Here is an 18,959-nt window from a genome sequence, read left to right as displayed (position 1 = left end):
TTACCAGTGTGTTACCATGTCTGGTTTATATGGTACTGAGGAATGAACCAGGACTCTGTGTGTAATGGGTCCCACCTTGCTGGGCCCTCTGCTAAAGACGTCTGGGGTCGGCTCAGTTTTTCTCCTTAGAGGCTTCCAGGGCTGCTGTTTGTATACACTGTCTTCCTTGGAAACTCCCTGAGGGTCTATGCTGTAATGATCTCGTGCTGCACGTGTGGAGATCTGATCTGGCCAGGGTCTCTGCCTTTACCTTCACCGCTCACACCTGTATGGTCATCCTGAAGATACCTGCATCAAGATGCCAAAGAAACTCCAACACAGGGCAGATGGAGTAAGAGAAGCGCGTCCAGTATGGCTATCTAGTTTGGAAGTATAGAAAGGCCTCTCTAGATCATAGAGCAGGGACTGCCATCAGATTAGAGGGAAGGGTCCTTCTTCCTCACTGGTTTTTCTAAATCAAGAGCTAGAGGTGTATGCCACCTTTTAACTAACAGGAGGACACCCAAGAGAGCTGTTGCCCACACAGACACATATGTGTGTATGGAAACATGCACATGAACACACACACATATGAACATACATGTGGGGACACATACATGCACACATGTATACACACATGACACACACATGCATCTACAGGCATACATGTACACACCAATATGTATATACACACGTACACATGTATACATGAACACACAAACATACACTCACACACAGTTCTAGAGGGGAAAGATAGGGGTTCCATTTCATTTGGGTCCAGCAGGTGGGAATTACCATACCCAAAATAACCTTTTGGGATCTCTTTGTTCCCACCTTCCTCAGCGGCCTCCCCCGGGTCACCTCAGGATGAAGTGGTGGATCTGGGGTTGGGCTGCTGTGTGTGCGACAGCGCTGGCTGATAACACTTTTCCTTCCATGTTTGTTATTAGCTCCGTTTTCCCCCTTTTGCAAGAAGGGTAGAACTTAGAAAGAAATGATGAGATCGCTGACTTCAAAGGTTTCCTCATGGAAAATGCCTGTAATTTCATTTCCTCTATTTTCTGAAGCACTTTCTCTCAAAAGCTCTTGATTGAAAATTATATGGTATGCCCGAACACAAATGAAAAAAAAATCCTTGGAGTGAGAAGGCAGATCTCACCAACCATGTTATTTCTAAGCCTAACTGGGGGCGGGGTACCAGATCAGTGACATTTAATTATGATGCAATTTTTAAAGACTTTCAAAGATTTGAAGCTTTTGGAAATAGAATCATGGCAGGTGGCAAGATAAGGACAGAAGGAAGGCATTACAACCAGGACAGAAGTTTTCTTGACAAAAATTTCCTCTGAAATTATTTATTAAGAGTCTTTTTTTTTTTTTTTTTTAAACTGTCTGCAGCTGCTCCAGATGATACACTTTTTACACATTACTAAGTGTGTAAGTTCAACTCAGGCTCAAAAAAAAAAAAGATTCTGAGACACAAAGTATAGTGAATGTGCCACGGCTCCTGTGCAAGGACTCACCTACAGTAAACCTTGGTGCTCCTGCATGTGCCTATTCTCCTGGTTCTGTAGTGACAGATAGGCACATGGCCACATGGGTTTTGGGTGAGCAGGGACACTTCTGTAAGAGCTAGACAAACCTCAAAAAAAAAAAAAAAAAATTTCTATCTGTACAATTTAACTCTTTTGAAAGCAGCTACAGAAAATACCAGGTGAGTTGGTAAAGGCTATATTTTAATAACAGACAACGGGCAGCAGTTTGTGGATATCTGATCTAGTTAAAGACTACATTTCCCAGCTTCCTTACGTGAGGCCTTGTTAGATGTGGCCATATGATTGGTTCTAGATAATGGGCTAAGGGAAGGAATAGGACCTTTTCTGCAGCCCCAGCCTTTCTGGCTGGGATGGAGCTGTGGTGGAAGGTAGACCAATGGCTGTGACCATCAAGGAAAGACAGGATGAGCTGGACTGTCACATGGCCATGTGCCAACTCTGTACTGCCTTTTCAGACTGGAAGGAGAAGTACCCTCTGCCTGAGTGGCCCACTGTATTTTGGGATGCCTCTGTTAGAGCAGTCTTATCCCTCTCCTCCATAATGTATGTGCCAACCAGGAAATGAAGGACAACCTTCAATTTTTATGTGTGTGTGTGTGTGTGTGTGTGTGTGTGTGTGTGTGCTGTGTGCGCGCGTGCACATGAGCATGAATGTATACATGGAAGCGAGAGGAAGATGCCTGGTATCTTCACTAGACTGGTTGGCCAGTAAGCCAGAACTCGCCTGTCTTATCCTCCCAGTGCCAGAATTGCAGACCTCTGCAACCATACTTGCTTTTTCACATGGGTGCTAGCCATCTGAACTCAAGGTCTCATGTTTGCATTGCCATGTTTTCACCCCCAGCCCTCCTTCTAGACCCATTCATAAATGCCTGATGGTGTAAACATACAACCTTATTAGCTGAGGAGTGGAGACAGAAGGATCAGGGATACAAAACCAGCTTTGGCTGCATAGCAAGTTCAAGGCCAACCTGAGAAACTTATTCATACCTCCCTCCTTTCATGAGCTTTTAAAACAAAAATAAAATATATGATGTATTGCTCATCCAAAGGCAATGCCAGTGTAACAGCTCTGAAGGCTTATTTAAGGCTCTGTTTACAGAAAGTCCCAGGCCTGATGTATCCAATACCCTCTGTTCAGATCAGAGACAACATAACCCAGTTTCCTGTGCCAGTGTTGACCAAGGCCACCCTTGTGAGCTGGATGGCTGTCATCTATGATGTCAGAAGCCTGAGTTCTGACAGCTGCTTTCAGGAAGGGCAGCACCAACGAGACCAGTGCAGCACCTCTCAAGGTCACTACTCAGAAGCAGAATCATGTCACTCAGTCACACACAACATGTGGCTGCACAGCCCTGCCACCACACACCTGGCCACCAAGACCCCAGCAGACAGTTCCTGACCTTCAGGCACTGCCTCTTTACATCCACTTCTCTCTCTTACTGCTTTGTGCTTTATGTAAGAAACCAAAACCCAAGCTGAAAAACTAGAAATTTGGATAAACAGGAAATGGTTAACTAAAAGCTGAGGGTTAACAGTGCCCTAGATGTTTTTTGACACAATGAGAAACAAAGATGAAGGCTACTTGGTAAAAAGGTAATGAAGGAAACCATCAGAACATCATTTAGTATTCAAAAGTGTAAGAACCAAGAGGAATTTCACCAAAGAGTCACTGTAAAACACCATGTAAGCTAACTAAAGAGATGCAGCTACATCTGAACACTGGTCCTGTCAAGCATCGTGGACTATATTTTCATGGGGAAGGCAGACATCCAGCGCTCGGGACTGGAAACTGCATACACCTCTCCAGGTGACAGGGACTGCTGAATTAAAGCAGATGTGCCTGTCCACAGCCAGGTTCTTCAAAGTCACTATTCCTTACTTTGCTGGACTCAGTTTAAAGAGAAAGGTCTTCCTCAATTATTTCCATTCTTCACCAATCATGTAAATGTAAGCTCTGTGATTAAAGAATCCTAAAAAAGAAAGGCATGGAGCTACAGGAAGTAAGAGAAGTGTAGACGGTAAAAAGGAACCCTGGCCAGAAGCAAAGACCTGCAACACAGGGTTTGAGGCGAGTGCTCCACATGAATTATCCCAGAAGTGAAGTCTCTGCATTGTCCCAGTAAGTGGCAGAGTCAGCATGTAAAAACCAGCCCAGCAGATAGTAACACCACTGCCTCCCAAAATACAAACCATCACAGAAGAAGGGAATTAGAATTACTTAGGTTTCCTACAGACAGGAAAACACTGCTTTTTTGGAGATAGCCAGACTTTTGTTCAGGACTTTAGGTTTTTCCTTACTCAGTTTTCCTGGCCTATGCTCCTCTGACTGATCATTCTCTCTGCTGGTTAATAGCTAATTTTCCTTTAAGGATCTCTCAGGAAGGCCTACCTGATGCCTCCCACACACTCAGAACACGGTATTCACAACACCCTTCTCTTTCCCGTGTGACTGCAGAAGGATTTGCTGTGTGCTTGACTCCATGTGTGGTCAAGGAAAGGTTGTGGTGAGCTACACCATTCCTCGGGGAAGCCATGGAACCCTAATCCTCAGAATGGCAGAAGCTTAGAAAGACAAACTGCAGATCTCCCTTGAAGAGGTCTCTCCTCCCGATGCTGGGAGAATCTCTCGCTAGTCTCCTACCTCCAGGGGAAAAGAGTTCTTCAAGTTTCACATTCAAAAATGCTGTCATTTTTCTTTGACTCAATATATGTCTGCAGGAGGAGGAGGAAATGAACTAAATGTTCCATCTCTTCGATTTTACGTTATAGACAGAATGCATGTTGTGCTACGAGCCAGCTTTCACTGGCCCCTTGCTTGGGCCCCCATGCCAGTAAAGGTCATTTTCACTTAGCCTCTGCCTGGTTCTAGGGAAGGTGGGGCTGCATCTCACCTCCCAGTGGCTGAACACCAGCTGGGGGCTGGCCAGTCCGCTGGTCCTCTTCCTGATTTCATCTGCAAAGCCGAAGCTTTCCGCCACAGGCAGCACAGCCTTGATGATGAACATGTCCGTCCCTTCCTTCATTTCTTCCTGAAGCACCCGACCTTCTCGCTTTGACAGCACGGCATAGACTCGGCCTACAAAAACCAAAACTCCTTCAATTCATCCACTGATCACAATTTGACCCAAAGCCACAACAATTTACATACCTAGTAATGATACCATGAATATTTAACTGCTAATTAAAACAGCAAAATTAGAAAAAAATGCATATAAAAGATAACGAGTCCAAACTGTGTCCCCAGTGACAATCCCCACCAAGCAGTGTGAGAAGCATGGCCTCTAGAATTATGAGCAGGGTTATCTCTGGGCATGAAATCCAATAAGAAGAGTGTGACTGTATTCCTATAACTGTTAAAATGCTTCAGTAACTATGGGTATTCTTAATATGATGATCAAAATGCTGATAAGAGACCATTTGAGCTCAGTAACCAAGCAATTGACAATGGCATTTTTATGCCAATCAAAAACCATACCTAGGTAAACATTTGCTCATATTTTTCCTAAACTGACAGTATTTAAGTAGTGTTGAGAATGGGCATTTTATACTCCTGGAGATGAATCATGCTTGGAATCTTTACTGTCTGGCAACAATCTCTAAGACATCACAAGAGTCTTAGCAACTTCTCCTGCCTGACACTTACAATTTGTCTTGAAGTAAGATTCGGCCTTATACTCAGGAGGGACACATCAGCCCCTTGGGTGTGGCATCCTGAAACACAGATGTCTGTGAGTGCTCAGGGCATCCTTTCAACTAGAAAGCAGAATGATCGAGAGCTACAGAGATAAATTAAAGATCACAGAGAAGCCTGAAGAGCTCGCTGCAGCTAGCAGGCATGCTCATTAGAGCCTCACCTTTCACCTGCAGCTTAAAAAGTCATTGTAATTGCAGCAGCCATCTGTGCATGTATTAAGTGCACAGAGGCAGCTGGGCAGGGTTAGCCTCCCCAGACAGCACAGTGAGCTCGGACGGCTCCTCAGTGTAAAGGGACGATGTGTCTGGTGTGGCCACTGGCTCAGAACAGCACTGTCTCACACATGCTTCTCTGCAGATCTCTGCTGGCAGTGACTAGGAAGGAGCAATGAGCCACATGGTCTTGAGGATTAAAACAAGGACCCTATTAGCTATGGAAGGCATTGCCTCTCCACTGTCTACTACCATTTCTTTTTCCCTACCCCACATTTCTGAAGCAGACAACTTCTAACTTCTTCCTCAAATGCTCTTTGACACCCAAGTTCTTTGGGCAGCTCAGGGCTCTACTAAACTGCTTCTTGGAGCTGCATGCTAACGTTCACGCTCCAAACCAGTGTGCTCCTCAACCTCACTCTCACGGCGGTCTGCTGCACTGGGGACATCTGATGGGTAAGTATCCTTACACACCTAGCCCCGGGGTCACCACTCTGTTTATTTCTGTAATTCCTGAAGACATGACTTTCCTGTGAGCATTCTGGGAAGCCTCACAGCTTCCTTCAAACAAACTCTGTCAGAGAGCCAAGTCAAATACTGTCTGCATGGTAAGCGAATTTAAGGGGAGATACCTAAGATTATCTACCCCAGGCTTCTCACCTGCCCTCCAGTCCAGCTTTCCAATGCTAACTGCATTTCACAGTGGAGCCGACTGCCTTCTAAACTCAAGTCCAAGCAAAAAGACAAACCACTCTCTAGGGATAGATCTTACCCTGTCATTAGTACTGGGAATGTCAGCTACAAAATCATAAAGCAGTAAATTAGAAGGAACGTGAAAGGAAGCAAACATTACCAGATAAGTAAATTCAACATGTATTACTTAAAGCTGGTTTGCTCCTGGGCAGACCCATCTATCTTTGACAGCTAGACAAGTCCTGAGCCTAAAACCTGAAGATCCTTTTGGTTCTTACCTACCAGTCCAAGATTTACCACATGGGACACATGTGATCCCTGTTCCATAAGTCAGCCTTTCAGCCATCTGAAGACAGATACCTAGCCTAACTTTCAGTGACAGGCTGTGAATTTCCTGTTGTATCCCAGCCATGTTCCTAAATGAGTCAAGATGACTTATTTACCTGCCTCTCACGATGCAGTATTTTAAGATCAGTCTGCCAATGCTGAAAAAAACAAACCATAACTATTCCTTTGATTAAATAACCTCCAGTCTGCTACATAGTTTTTGTCTGTCACACACACACACACACCTTATGAAAATACACAGTACATGTGAGCAAGCCAGCTCTATTTTATTCTATTCTAAGAAAAACATTTTATTTATTTATTTATTTATTTTTACTTTTTTATTTTTTTATTTTTTTATTTTATTTTATTTATTTATTTATTTATTTATTTTTTTGTTTTTTTTCCAGACAGGGTTTCTCTATGTAGTCCTGGCTGTCCTGGAACTCACTTTGTAGACCAGGCTGGCCTCGAACTCAGAAATCCACCTGCCTCTGCCTCCCAAGTGCTGGGATTAAAGGCGTGTGCCACCACCGCCCGGCTACATTTTTTTTTATTATTGTGTGTATGTTTATATGTGTCCATGCTGGTATGTACATGACACAGTATCTGCATGGTGGTTAGGGGACAACTTTCAGAAGTAGGTTCTCTCCTTCTGTGTGGTTTAAGACAGGGTCTCTTTGATGTTTTTCTGCTGTGTACACCACAGTAGCTGGTTCATGAACCCTTGGGGGTCTTACCCTCTCCACCTCCACTCCCCCTTAGTAGTGCTGGGATCCCAGATGCTCACAACACACATCTGGCTTTTGCATTTGCCCTAGGGATTAGAATTCGAGTCCTTAGGCTTGTGGGGCAAGCAGTTATATCTACTGAACTATCTTCCTAACTCCGCTCCCCCCCAGCCCCCCATTCTAAGAAAAAAAATTCAGGTAGTTTATGAAAGTGACGGGGAGCAGTAGGGTAAGAAAGACTAGGAAACCCGGTAAGCAAGTCGTGATGAAGGCTACTGATAAACAGGTGACTGCCGCTGGTCAGGCTGCCGATTTGTCTCCTCCAGGGGCCATAGCAACAGTTGATCAATACTCATAACTGAAACTGAATGTAATTAATCATGCACTTTTGAGCCATTCAATTTTAATTCTACTAGAACTACATCCTACAACAGAGACCTAGTGATGGATCACCCAGGAAGGAAAACACTGTAAGGAAACTTTCCCTAGTCACTGGGCTTCCATGACAGCTGTGCCAAAAGCTTGGAAGCCTTTTGATACCTTCTAACCCTGCCACTGCTGTCACTGGGGAATCAGTACCGGTTTCTGACCCATGCTGCTCGCTGTAAATACTTTGTTATTCCTTCACTGGGACAGAAGCATCAGACCAGTTGGTCCTTCCTTTGTTCACGTGACTTCAGACCTGAGTTCTATAGAAGGCACCTCAAGAGAGAAAAGTCTTCAGGAAAACACCAACAACACCAACAACAACTCAACTAGAAGGCTTCTAGGCATGACTACACTATTGGTGCTTCAGCCTGTCCTTGTCCTGGTTATTACCAAGAATTCAGCTCCTGTGACAGAGCCGGCCCTGAGAGCACAGCTGTGAGCTTCCCCAGCCCAAATGAAGTGCTCACAGCTCAGTGTACAGCGGAGGCCTTCCACTCAGAGCCACCGCTCCTTCGGTGTAGACTATGTCACCTTAGGCCAACCTATAAATACTCTCTTCAGATTCAAGGGCACTGTCTGATACTGAAGGCTAAAAACTCTCCATGACAGCTCCATGGAGCACTGTCTTCACAACATTACAGATTCACATACATCTTCTAATATAACAGCTTAGATTAATTTACAATTCCTAAAGATGGGAGGCAAAGAAAGGCTTGTCATGGCTATACAGATACCCTGTCTCGAAAAAACCAAAAAAAAAAAAAAAAAAAGTCTTGTCTTTCTGAATATAGGAATCGAAGCAGCTGTTCACAGCATATTGTGTTCTATAATAAACAAAGATGAAATAATGAATTTCCAAATTGGGGATGATGGGTCAGTAAATTACAGCACCCCAGGTTCATAGGAATTATGCAGAGGTTAAAATAAAAATTATGAGTAAGTAGCCCAATAGAAGCATGCTTTAAAAAGAACAGTAAAAATACCAAATTACTTATACCATAAGGTCACAACTATGCACAGCATTCCAGGGAAAGGAACGACAATAAATAAATGAATAAACAAATAAAACAGAAAATAAAAGGCTGACCTGCATGGAAAATTTTTTCTTTCATCTCATGATTCGCTATTGCAGGTAACACATGTGAAGAACTCCAGACATACACAGACAGACAGACACTGTGGGTGTTTCTTAAGTCTTATGAACAAGACCACATGCAAGCTTTCTCTTGCCACAGAGCTACCAGAATGTAAAATCAAGCAAATGAGCTAATAGGATGGAGTTGGCGAGCTGCAGACACCGGGCTTGTGGGCTGCTTGCTTGCTACTACAAACAAGTTCAGCTACCGAGTCAGATGAAGTGGCACAGCAGGCCGACCTATCCCTGGAAGCAACTCTCTGTGCATACCTTTACGTTCTCACTGTCACTGTCAACTACCTACAGATGCAGAAGGGAAAATCCAACCCAGAGGTGATATGGAACTGGGAGAGTAACACATACTCAGAGAGAACTAAGGACCCCAATTAATTGGGACAGAGTTAACAGTGTCATTTTGTAGGGCTTTAACAGCAGTGTCTGGGCTCAGAGAGGGAGCACTGAGCAGTTCCTAAAGCCAATCAGGAATGAGCATTAGTTCAGCTGTGTTCCTGTGCAGGCTGCAGCAGCAGCAGATGCTGGCTGGCTAAGCCTGCCGTGACTCAGGCTAGCCAGGCCCACTTTAACATCCCATCACTTGGGAAAGACCCACTCAGTTTTCCACTCCACTAGTCCTAATTTCTCATAACATGTCACTGTAAAACCTCAGTACACTAAACAACTGGATTTTACTCTTAATTCACTTACTATTATTAAACTTTGTCTACTTAACTCCTCCTTGTCAAGACAAGAATCATGCTTGGCTTAAAGATTAACACATGCAGTTCAACAAGACCTTGTTGAAAATTATGATACTGGCTAAACATTCAAAGGACTTCAAATGAGAGGAAAAAAAGGCTTTAGAAGCATGGTGATATTCAGGTGTTTCCAGCTAGTTCCAGTGCATACGCCCTAACAATACCAACACTGACTCCTACATGTCAAATTAAGCCAATAGTCATAGTTGTGATTAAAATTCTAGCACTGTCAGACAAGAGTAAGTATCCTTTATAGCTGAGGAAAATGCCAGAGAGTAACAGGTCTGATGAAAAGACAAAGACAACTGATTGGTCACATGACAAGATAAGCAGCATCTATGATGGCCAAACAAGCCCATTAAATGGAAATTTCATGGGATAATAATAATAATAGAGCCATAGATACCTTTAGGAAACTGTTTTTAAAAGTAAAAAAGGATATTTTTGGGGGCTCTTTTTCCAAGAAAGTACTTTGGAAATGAATATTTTCGTACAAATTTTCCCATTTTGATCATATATAATTCTATTCATATAAAGAAGGCTATGTTTTAAAAATCCGTATAGGAATAATTAAGATGTAAAATTAAAATGTAAAAAGGAAATACATTTTTGCTAAATAAAAAGGACCTAAAATCACTGATTCTTAGAAAATTAAAAGTAACAGTCAACAAAGTCTTAAGTCATCTTGGAAGATCTCCAGATACCCAGGCAAGAAGTAAAAAGGCTTTAGGAACAGAGAATGTTTCCCTATTTCTTTTTCCAATTGATGTTGTGGAGTTTGGAAAAAAAAGAGAAAACAAAAAAACAAACAAACAAAAAAACAAAGCAAAACAAAAAAATATCGACAGCTGATTGTGTCGATGGACCCTGAACTCTTGGCTGACCAAATCAAGGAGTTTGCCAAATGCTAGGAGAAAAACAGACCTCAGGGGAAATGCTCCAGGAACGGGACTTTAAAGCAATTCAGGAGAGGAAAGGGCAAACTATCCAGAACAATCCATGGTGGTGGTGATGGTAGCCAGTTGGTTTTGCAGACTTACATCTATTCTAACCAAACCACATACATAGCTGCACATGCAAGACCTGGCACAGTGGGACTTCCATGCCACTCAGACAAAAGAAAGCCATACTTCACTCCAAAGAAAGAAGAGTGCTAACAACTGGACCCAGATGAGCAGCTGGCTCTGGCAAGCCATAGGCTGTGTCTGGTAGTCAGGTGAAGTGTGTCTGGTAGTCAGCTTCAGTGTGAAGATAAAAGAACTGGATGACAGCTGGTACCTTGAAGTATTACCCCAGGGAGCATGAGTCACCACAGAGGCTGGGGTGTGGTTTCAGGTGGCCAGTTTGCTGGGACTTTCAACCTGATAGCAGGACAGCTGCCTCTGGTATTATTCTGAAAACTTGTCTTTATGGAAAATAAAGGACAAAAGTCAGGAATGCAGCTTGGTGGTGTAGGGTTTGTGCAGAAGAAAATGGCAAGTGCCACCTGGAATGGTAAATGTAGGACTGATGATGGTTTGGGGAGGAAATATGCTTCTCTTATTCTGAGTGAAGGCACAAGAAGGACCTCCACAGACTGTAGACTTTAAAAGAACATTTCAAACATACAAAGAGAAAAGAAAAAACAAGCATAAAACTCCACAAGTCATAGGGTAACAGATCCCGAGGACAATGGAAAAGAAAAAGGATACATTCCAAATGATCCTTGTGAAAGAAGAGGTGAGAGCCCATATCCACGTTCTATGTGGGTGCATATGCACAGTGGGTTGGGGAGAGTGCTGATTGAAACAGTGTGTCCAGCATGCTTGCAACAGGCTGGACCTACCAAAATAAAAGACTAATAGAGCACAGAGGGGCCTTCTCATTGCTCCCAAACAAGCAATATATCCACAATGTGGGAAGAGGTGGTATGACACTCCTGGTAACAGCAAGAAAGCACTGGTCTACACTCGCATGACCCAGAGAGAAAGGTGTGAAAAGACCTTGGTTCTCAGACAATGGTAAGTTGGTAACCAGGGCATCATGGACATGAAGGCCTGCAACCTCACCAGAACACTTGGTTCACTGATAGCTGACTTACTCAGAAAAACAAAACAAAAAAAGGATTCCATGAGATAAATTTAAATTTTTTGACCATCTTCTCCTTTGCAAAATTGTATTCCTTATAACATGTAACAAGAAAATTAATTATATAAACTCAGATTATTGATACATAAATATAGGAAATCATGAGACTATCTAGTTTTTTTCGGACTCTAGGCTCTCTAGGATTTGAAGGAATCAAGGTCTCTTGATTTCAGCTCCATCTCAGTCTCTTTAAGGAGGCTTTCAAGGGAAATGCAGGCTAAGGTCTGGGAATGGACTAGTTAGGTGGCAGGCTATATGAGGTGCTACATTCAGAAAGAGTGAGGTCACTGTGTGGAGCCCACACGTGGAGATTTCCATCACAGGCTCACTGCTGCTCAGGAGTCTCTACCAAATCTACCTGACCAGCTTAGTCATGCTGTTTTGAAATACAGCTAGAGATAGTCAGCTTGTCCTTAAAAAACTTTATTATAATATGTCTAAGTTTCTCTTGAGAAAAAAGAAGAGGAGGAGGAGGAGGAAGAAGAGGAGGAAGAAGAAAAGGAGGGTGGGAGGGAAGGAAGCAGGAAAGGAAAGAAAAAGAAAGAAAAAGAGAGAGAAGGAAAGAAAGAAAAGAAAGAAAGGTAATCAATTAATCTCAGATTCTTCTTTTAGAAACTAATCAGTGAAGGGAACTTACTTACAACATAATTGACTGTGTATTGACTCAAAGGACCTCATGGCCAGAGCAACGACAATAAATTCTATGGTTAACTTTCATCCTTTATAGTCTCTTCACCACTACAGTTCCAAGATTCCTCCAGAAAGAGATATCTACTCTGTCAGGACACTTTGAGGAATGGTGTTTGTATTCTAACCTCCTGCAAAGATTTATTTTCCTTGCCTCCCTTCCCCATTTAATAGAGGAAAACAAGCCTCAGTGAAACAGTACAGAACAAACAACAAATGGCCACCTTGAACCCAACTTCATGTGCCCGGAGGTCCCCAGCAGCCACCTTGAACCCAACTCCATGTGCCTGGAGGTCCCCAGCACTGCTTCTTTTACAGAGAGGAAAACCAGACAGTGATCTGATGTAACAGCTGGCAGCTAAAAGGTCTAGAAGATCCAAATAATTCTTCTTCAGGACTGACAATTTACAATGTTCCCTATGAGGACATGGTGGCATCTTCTTACCGCCCTTAGGGTGGCCCAGTTATCAGGCTGAAATGCTGATTATCCTGGGACAAAGGTGCTGCCAAATTGGGGTTATATCCTGACAGGCTAGACCTTTCATCATAAAACTGCTAAGAAGGAAAAGTATGGAGAATATTTCATTCATAACGGCTTTAAAAAGAAGTCTAGGAATGAATTTAACCAAGAAAGTGAAAAACTTCTGTTAAAAAAAAAAAAAAAAATTAAGATGCTGATAAAAGAAAGTAAAGGAGACAACCAGATGGTGGAAAGCCCTTGCATGCTCCTGGGCTAGCAAAATAATTCTGCAAAGATGGTATTTAACCAAAGTAGTCTACAGACTTAATGCAACACCCATCAAGATTCCAATGATGTTCTTACAGAACGGCACAAAACAATCGTGAAATGTGTATGGAAATACAAAAGACCACAGATAGCCAAAGTGACCCATCTGTGAACACGTCTGGGGCCACCACATTACACAGTATCTAATTATACTACAGAGCCATGGTGGCAAAGACAGATGACAGCAGACAGAGAATCACACATGTAGACCAAAGGAATATAAAACAAGCCTTAGAAATATACAACACAGCTGAGGACATCTAAATTTTGATAAAGAGACTAAAATCATAAACTGGTAAAAAGACAGCTTACTCAATAAATGATACTGGCAAAACTGAATATACAAATGTAGAAGAATGAAATTAGATTTATATCTCCCACTCTATACACACAAATAATTCAATGCAAACTTAATCAAAGATCTTAGCTTAAAGAATAAAAAGGATACATTTGCTGCAAAAGAAAAGACCTTTAGTAACCATGCATTTTCCATCTCTAGATTTTAAGATACAAATCTCTGGCTTTCAAAAAACTCTTAATTCGTTAGTAAATTAGGTGATCTAGCTTCAACAAAATACTAAATGTGTTTAAAATACAGAAGACCTTTTCACTCAGGGCATCTCTCTGTCTTCATCCTTCTTTCCTTACCGAGGACATCACTGGTGGCCATGATGTCACATGTGTACATAGCTGCCATCAGGCGTTGAGGTTTCACCTGTAGAGCATAGCGGCACGCTTCTTTCATGGTGGCAATCAGCTGCCCGGAGAAGGGTCCATAGCAGTCAATGACTGGAGAGTCTCCTTTCTGGGAAGTCTCTTCAAAGGGCTCTGAGCAGCCATCTTGTTGCTCTTGGTTTTCATCTCCAGTGTGACAGGTTTTGCCTTCCCCCTGTCCCTCTCCTGCCAGATCACAATGACCCTGGCTCTGTTTATCACTTGCTCCTTGTTCTGCACATTTATTTAGCTCCCACTTTTCTAGCACAAAACAGACCCCCATGAGGGGCTCCTCACACATGGGGCCAGAGAGGGTTGCTAGCTGGAAGCCACTCACAATGCTATTGCCAAAGTCTCGGAATCTGCTGGCCTCTTTTGATTCTCTGCCAGCTGGGCCAGACCATACCGAGTTCTGGAAATCTTCACTTCTACTGACTAGGATGTTGGGCCCACATTTTCTTGGGCCAAATGACCAGATTTGGTCAACAGTGTTCCTCCATTTCCTCCCTGTTAGGTGTTTCTCTAGTTTTCCTTTGAACTCCCAGATTTTCTCTTGGGTCTTCTGATGAATGGCTTGGGTATTTCTACCCTCATTCAAGGAGGATGTCAAAAGCTCCATGGAACGAATCAAGTCGCTGTTTTCTTCCAGGATCCTAGTGACTTCCTCTGGAAGCGGTATAGCACGGACACTGAGTGTGGCCAGTTTATTGGGTGTTGGTATGGTGATAAGCCCATCAGAGTCCACATGGATCCCTTCTGGGATTTTGCTTTGCTCTTCTTTTGTTTGGTGTATGACAGCAACTTTTTGCTGCCTGCCTATTTCTTCATTGACCATGTCAACTTTGGGAGGTTTTGTGATTGTTTCTCTGAATGGGATAATGGGTTCAGATACACTGATGTGAATCTTTGCAAACCTATGAGAGCAAGAAATAGCAGATGGTTAGAATCTTAGCCTTGCATCACAATAGAGATAATAGAAAAACACAGAAACATCAAAATAATTTTCTATGAGGCCTGTCATTTATATTCTGTCTCAATTCACAGTGCTTTCATTTTAGACTGAGAGAAAACCTCTGATGGGAACAAACCTTGGGAGCTATAGGCTTGGGCTGGGATGTTGCTACTTGGTTCAGTCTAACAACAACTAAACCATCTGTTTAAATGAGATTGTTTTGAGTGGAAAACAAATATTGTAATAGGATCTGACACATGACTCCTTTAAAATCAAATCTGTCAGACTTGAGTCTGGAGAAGAAGAACCCAGTGATTAACTCTCTAAAGAGACAGTCAGAGACTCAGGCCAGTCAGAGCTGAATGCATTCTGTATTGACAAAGAGGCTCACGTGAAGCCAGAACAACCCAGGATGGTCTAGACTAGCATGTCACCATGAGCCTTCTGTAGTGACAGGAAGCTTTCTCTCTATCTTCTCTGTGATGACTGAGCACCGAAAACGTGGCTAGTATAACAAAAGAAAAATAATTTTATTTAAATATATATATCCACAAGATGGCTGAATATTGGAAATGTGACTAGTGTTGTTGGTTTTTGACTAGTATTATTTATACAGCTTCATATGGTCCCACACCTCACACAGTGTCTACAGTACCGTATAGCACAGGGCTTGAGCCCTAATCTGGCACAAATTCAGAAAGTCCCCCTTCCACACAGTATTGCTTTTAGTTTCTTGTCAGCTGTAAGCTCATCCAGGGCACAGACTGGAAACTGGCAAGGACTGACTCTGCTGCCGCTGCTGAGGAAACTGGGCAATCTTTCTTTCTGTCTCCAAATCACACTAAAGCTTTGGGTAGTCTACATCTTTGTGTGTGTGCCCTCGTGCATGTACAAGTACATTATACTGATTTTTGGAATCTCAAAATGGTATCTTCCATGGGAAATTTATTCCCTAAGAAAACTGACAAACTGAGTTGTGCTGACAACTCATCCTAGGTTTCTTTTTGTTTTTAACATTTTGTAGATATGGCCCAAGTACTTTATTTTATGCCTTTTGGTAAATTTGAAAACTCAATAGAGGTTTTTTTTTTTTTTTTTTTAAAATGAAAATGGTATCTAAATGGATTTTAGCATACAGAATCTGAAACAGATAATGTGCAGAAAAAAAAAAAGCATGATAGCAGGTTATTCCCACTGAGAGCTGTGGTTCTACCAGTAAGGTTTCTTCTTTCAAGGATTAGCTTACTTCAAGTCTATATGTCTGCTATAGGATGTACATGATGGATGAATGACTACCAGACACTGTACCAATTAAAAATGACTTTGATCCTCAAACCTGAGAGTATATAGGAATGAAGCTATAGTTCATTCTCAATAATATAGTTCAAATAATTCAGATGGAAAAGAGATAACATAATAGTAAAAAGCATTAAGAATCTACACGTGTGTACATTTTGCTTTGTGGTGGCCACTTACTACACTGAGTGCTTTACAAATATGTTATTTCCTTAACAGACACTAATACCATCCTCACTGTGTAGAGGAGAAAACCAGGTAAGCATACATATTGTCCAAGAGGCTGGGGCGTGGAGGATCTAGGCTCTAAATCTTGCTCTGGCTTAAGTGGTCACCCTCCTCGCCATGACACTGCAGTGAAAAGTTTTGTTAAACAAATAAAAATTCACAATGCTAAATGATTTTGATCATGGGTCATGTAAACTTAATTTGTATGGTCTGTCAATATAAGTAAAAGCACATAAAAATCAAATAAAACAACACATGCTAAAATGTCAAGTGACCTATATATAATCCTTATTTAAAATGACAAATTGGCATTCAGTACTTATTCTTTGTTTAAAAGAAAAGTATTTAGATGGAATAAAAATTGCCACTAATGGCTCCTAATAGCTGATCCAGTCTTTCTTTCCACTTTGCTACTGTATCAGTCCTAGCAAGCCATTCTTGCTGTTAGTGGCTCAGGTGGGAGGCGGGACATGTGGGTCTGAGCATCTCATCCCATCAGTCAGCACCTGGCTGGGCACAAGCTCGACTCCTTCTCCATCCGTTGTTAGGAGCTACTGAAATAGAACTATTGAAAACCCAAACCATTCTTTGTTTCATGTCCTTAGAAATAAAAAACCAGATTCATGTTAGAGCTCCTTGACTACTTATAAAAAGCATTTACTGGAATTTACAATTTCATGTGGCGAGGTAACAATTAGCCTGCACTTTGGCAAACAAACAAACAACAGAACGCTACAGGGTCATGATAGAATTCCTTGTTTTGAGAATTCTTGGCTTTTTAAAGTGACTTATTTTTGCCTAAACATGTTAGATAAGGATGCAGACCAGGTGTATACCTTGTAGCAGAGAAAATTTCAAATGGTCTAAGATTTAAATTTGTCAGTTAATTGTTGGAGGGTAGGTAAGAAGAGAATGAAATTACCAAAAGAGAAAGAAAAACAAAACAAAACAGAAACAAACTGAGACTTCCAGCTTTATCTCAGATAAGTCTCTAAGGCTGTGCTGGAAATTAATCTAAATGTGTCTTTGTTTGATTACACTGTTAAATTTTTTTTTTAATTTGCAAGTTTAAAAAAAGGTTTGTGCCGGGCGGTGGTGGCGCACGCCTTTAATCCTAGCACTTGGGAGGCAGGGGCAGGTGGATTTCTGAGTTCGAGGCCAGCCTGGTCTACAGAGTGAGTTCCAGGACAGCCAGGGCTATACAGAGAAACTCTGTCTTGAAAAACAAAAAACAACAACAAAAAAAAAGGTTTGTTTTTAATTTATGTGTATGTATGTGTACTGTATGGGCCTATGTGCATCATGAGTGTGAAGGTGACCACAGAGACCAGAGGGCACAGGATTCCTGGAGCTGTGGGCTGCCTAAGGTGAATGCTAGGACTGGAATCTGGGTCCTCTGCAAGAGCAGTAACTGTTGAGCCATCTCTCCAGTTTACAGCTGAATTCTTTAAACAATAAAGTATGTTGAGAAATAGCTCAGTGGGTAGAGTGTTTGCAGTGCAAGCATAAGGGCCCAAGTTAGATTCCCCAGAGCCCAAGTGAAAAAAGCCAGTGTGCTGATTTGTGCTGGCAGTCTCCGTGTTGAGGGGAAGAGACAGATGGGCTCCTGGGGCTTGCTGGATAGTAAGCCTAGTTTAATTGGGTTGCTCAGTATCTGAGGAATGACAACTAAGGCCTCCAAACACACCTACATGCATGGTACATGCATCTCCTGACCCAAATATGCAAAAAAAAAAAAAAACCCAATAAAATAGAAGCATGAATACTAAAATAAATAAATAAATAAATAGGAAACTCACAGGAGTGGGAAAATAGTCTTAAAATTATAGAGAATATTTACTTAGGTACTTTAAAGAAGCCAACTACAAAGCTATGGAAACTGAGAAAATACATCCTTTTATTATAAAGTAACAAAAAAACGCTATGCACTACTTTGAATGTCTGAGGTTCCAAGAAGTCTGCTATAGAAATTTGCTCACACAATTAAAGCCATTCCATGCTGTGGAGGGAAGTGTGCAGCTGCCAAATCTATGAGGCACCAGGAGTAGAGTGTGACTTTCCCTCAGCCTTGAGCAAGCTTGAGAGACCTTGTTTACCACAACAGACCAAGTGATAGGATCTAGGTGGAGTTACCCACCTAGGCTGCAAGGAACTTGGAAGAAAAACTACCCCTGGGCTTGCCTTGAGATATCCAAGATTATCAGATTATCCCACCCATCTCCGGCTTAAACTAGAAAGGGTTTGGATTGGGCTTTTCCCTTTAAATTGAGAACTATCTGGTCAGCAAGCCCCAGAGATCAGCCCGTTGCCACCATCCCAACAGAGGGATTACAAGTGAGTGCCAACAGTTTTGGCTCTCTAATATAGGTCAAGAATTAAATTCAGGTCTTCAGGGTTATAAGGCAAGGGATTTACCAACTATGATCCCAGTCTCTTACATTAGCTTTAATTTGCATTTTGTCAAGTGCTAACTGGTCAATACATTTTTGAATACCTCTTTGCCTTTAGATTTCTGTCGTGATGTGCCTGTTAGTGTTGGTAACAATTCCTTTTGGTTGTCATATATTTTAAGGCATTGTTGAGACATGAGGACATAAGCCTCACATGCTACAGGTATTATAAAGGTTAGAGCACCCTGCTGCTTTATTTTTCAC

The 18,959-nt window shown here is 42.0% G+C and overlaps 1 protein-coding gene across 2 annotated transcripts in view; it reads right to left on the bottom strand.

The window, feature by feature from the left end:
- Positions 1 to 18,959, bottom strand: part of Efl1 (elongation factor like GTPase 1) — a 116,850-nt gene that overhangs the window by 778 nt on the left and 97,113 nt on the right. For both annotated transcript variants that reach the window (XM_034503308.2, XM_034503318.2), the window contains exons 18-19: positions 13,764 to 14,743; positions 4,430 to 4,614 (exon numbers count right to left, since the gene is read on the bottom strand). In XM_034503308.2, the coding sequence (XP_034359199.1) occupies positions 4,430 to 4,614; positions 13,764 to 14,743 (1,165 nt within the window). The remainder of the gene's footprint in view (positions 1 to 4,429; positions 4,615 to 13,763; positions 14,744 to 18,959) is intronic.

Source organism: Arvicanthis niloticus, chromosome 1, assembly GCF_011762505.2.
Source record: "Arvicanthis niloticus isolate mArvNil1 chromosome 1, mArvNil1.pat.X, whole genome shotgun sequence".
NCBI classification, from domain to species: Eukaryota; Metazoa; Chordata; class Mammalia; order Rodentia; family Muridae; genus Arvicanthis; species Arvicanthis niloticus.
The sequence above is the reverse complement of the archived record's forward strand: the minus strand, read 5'-3'. Positions and strand labels throughout refer to the sequence as shown.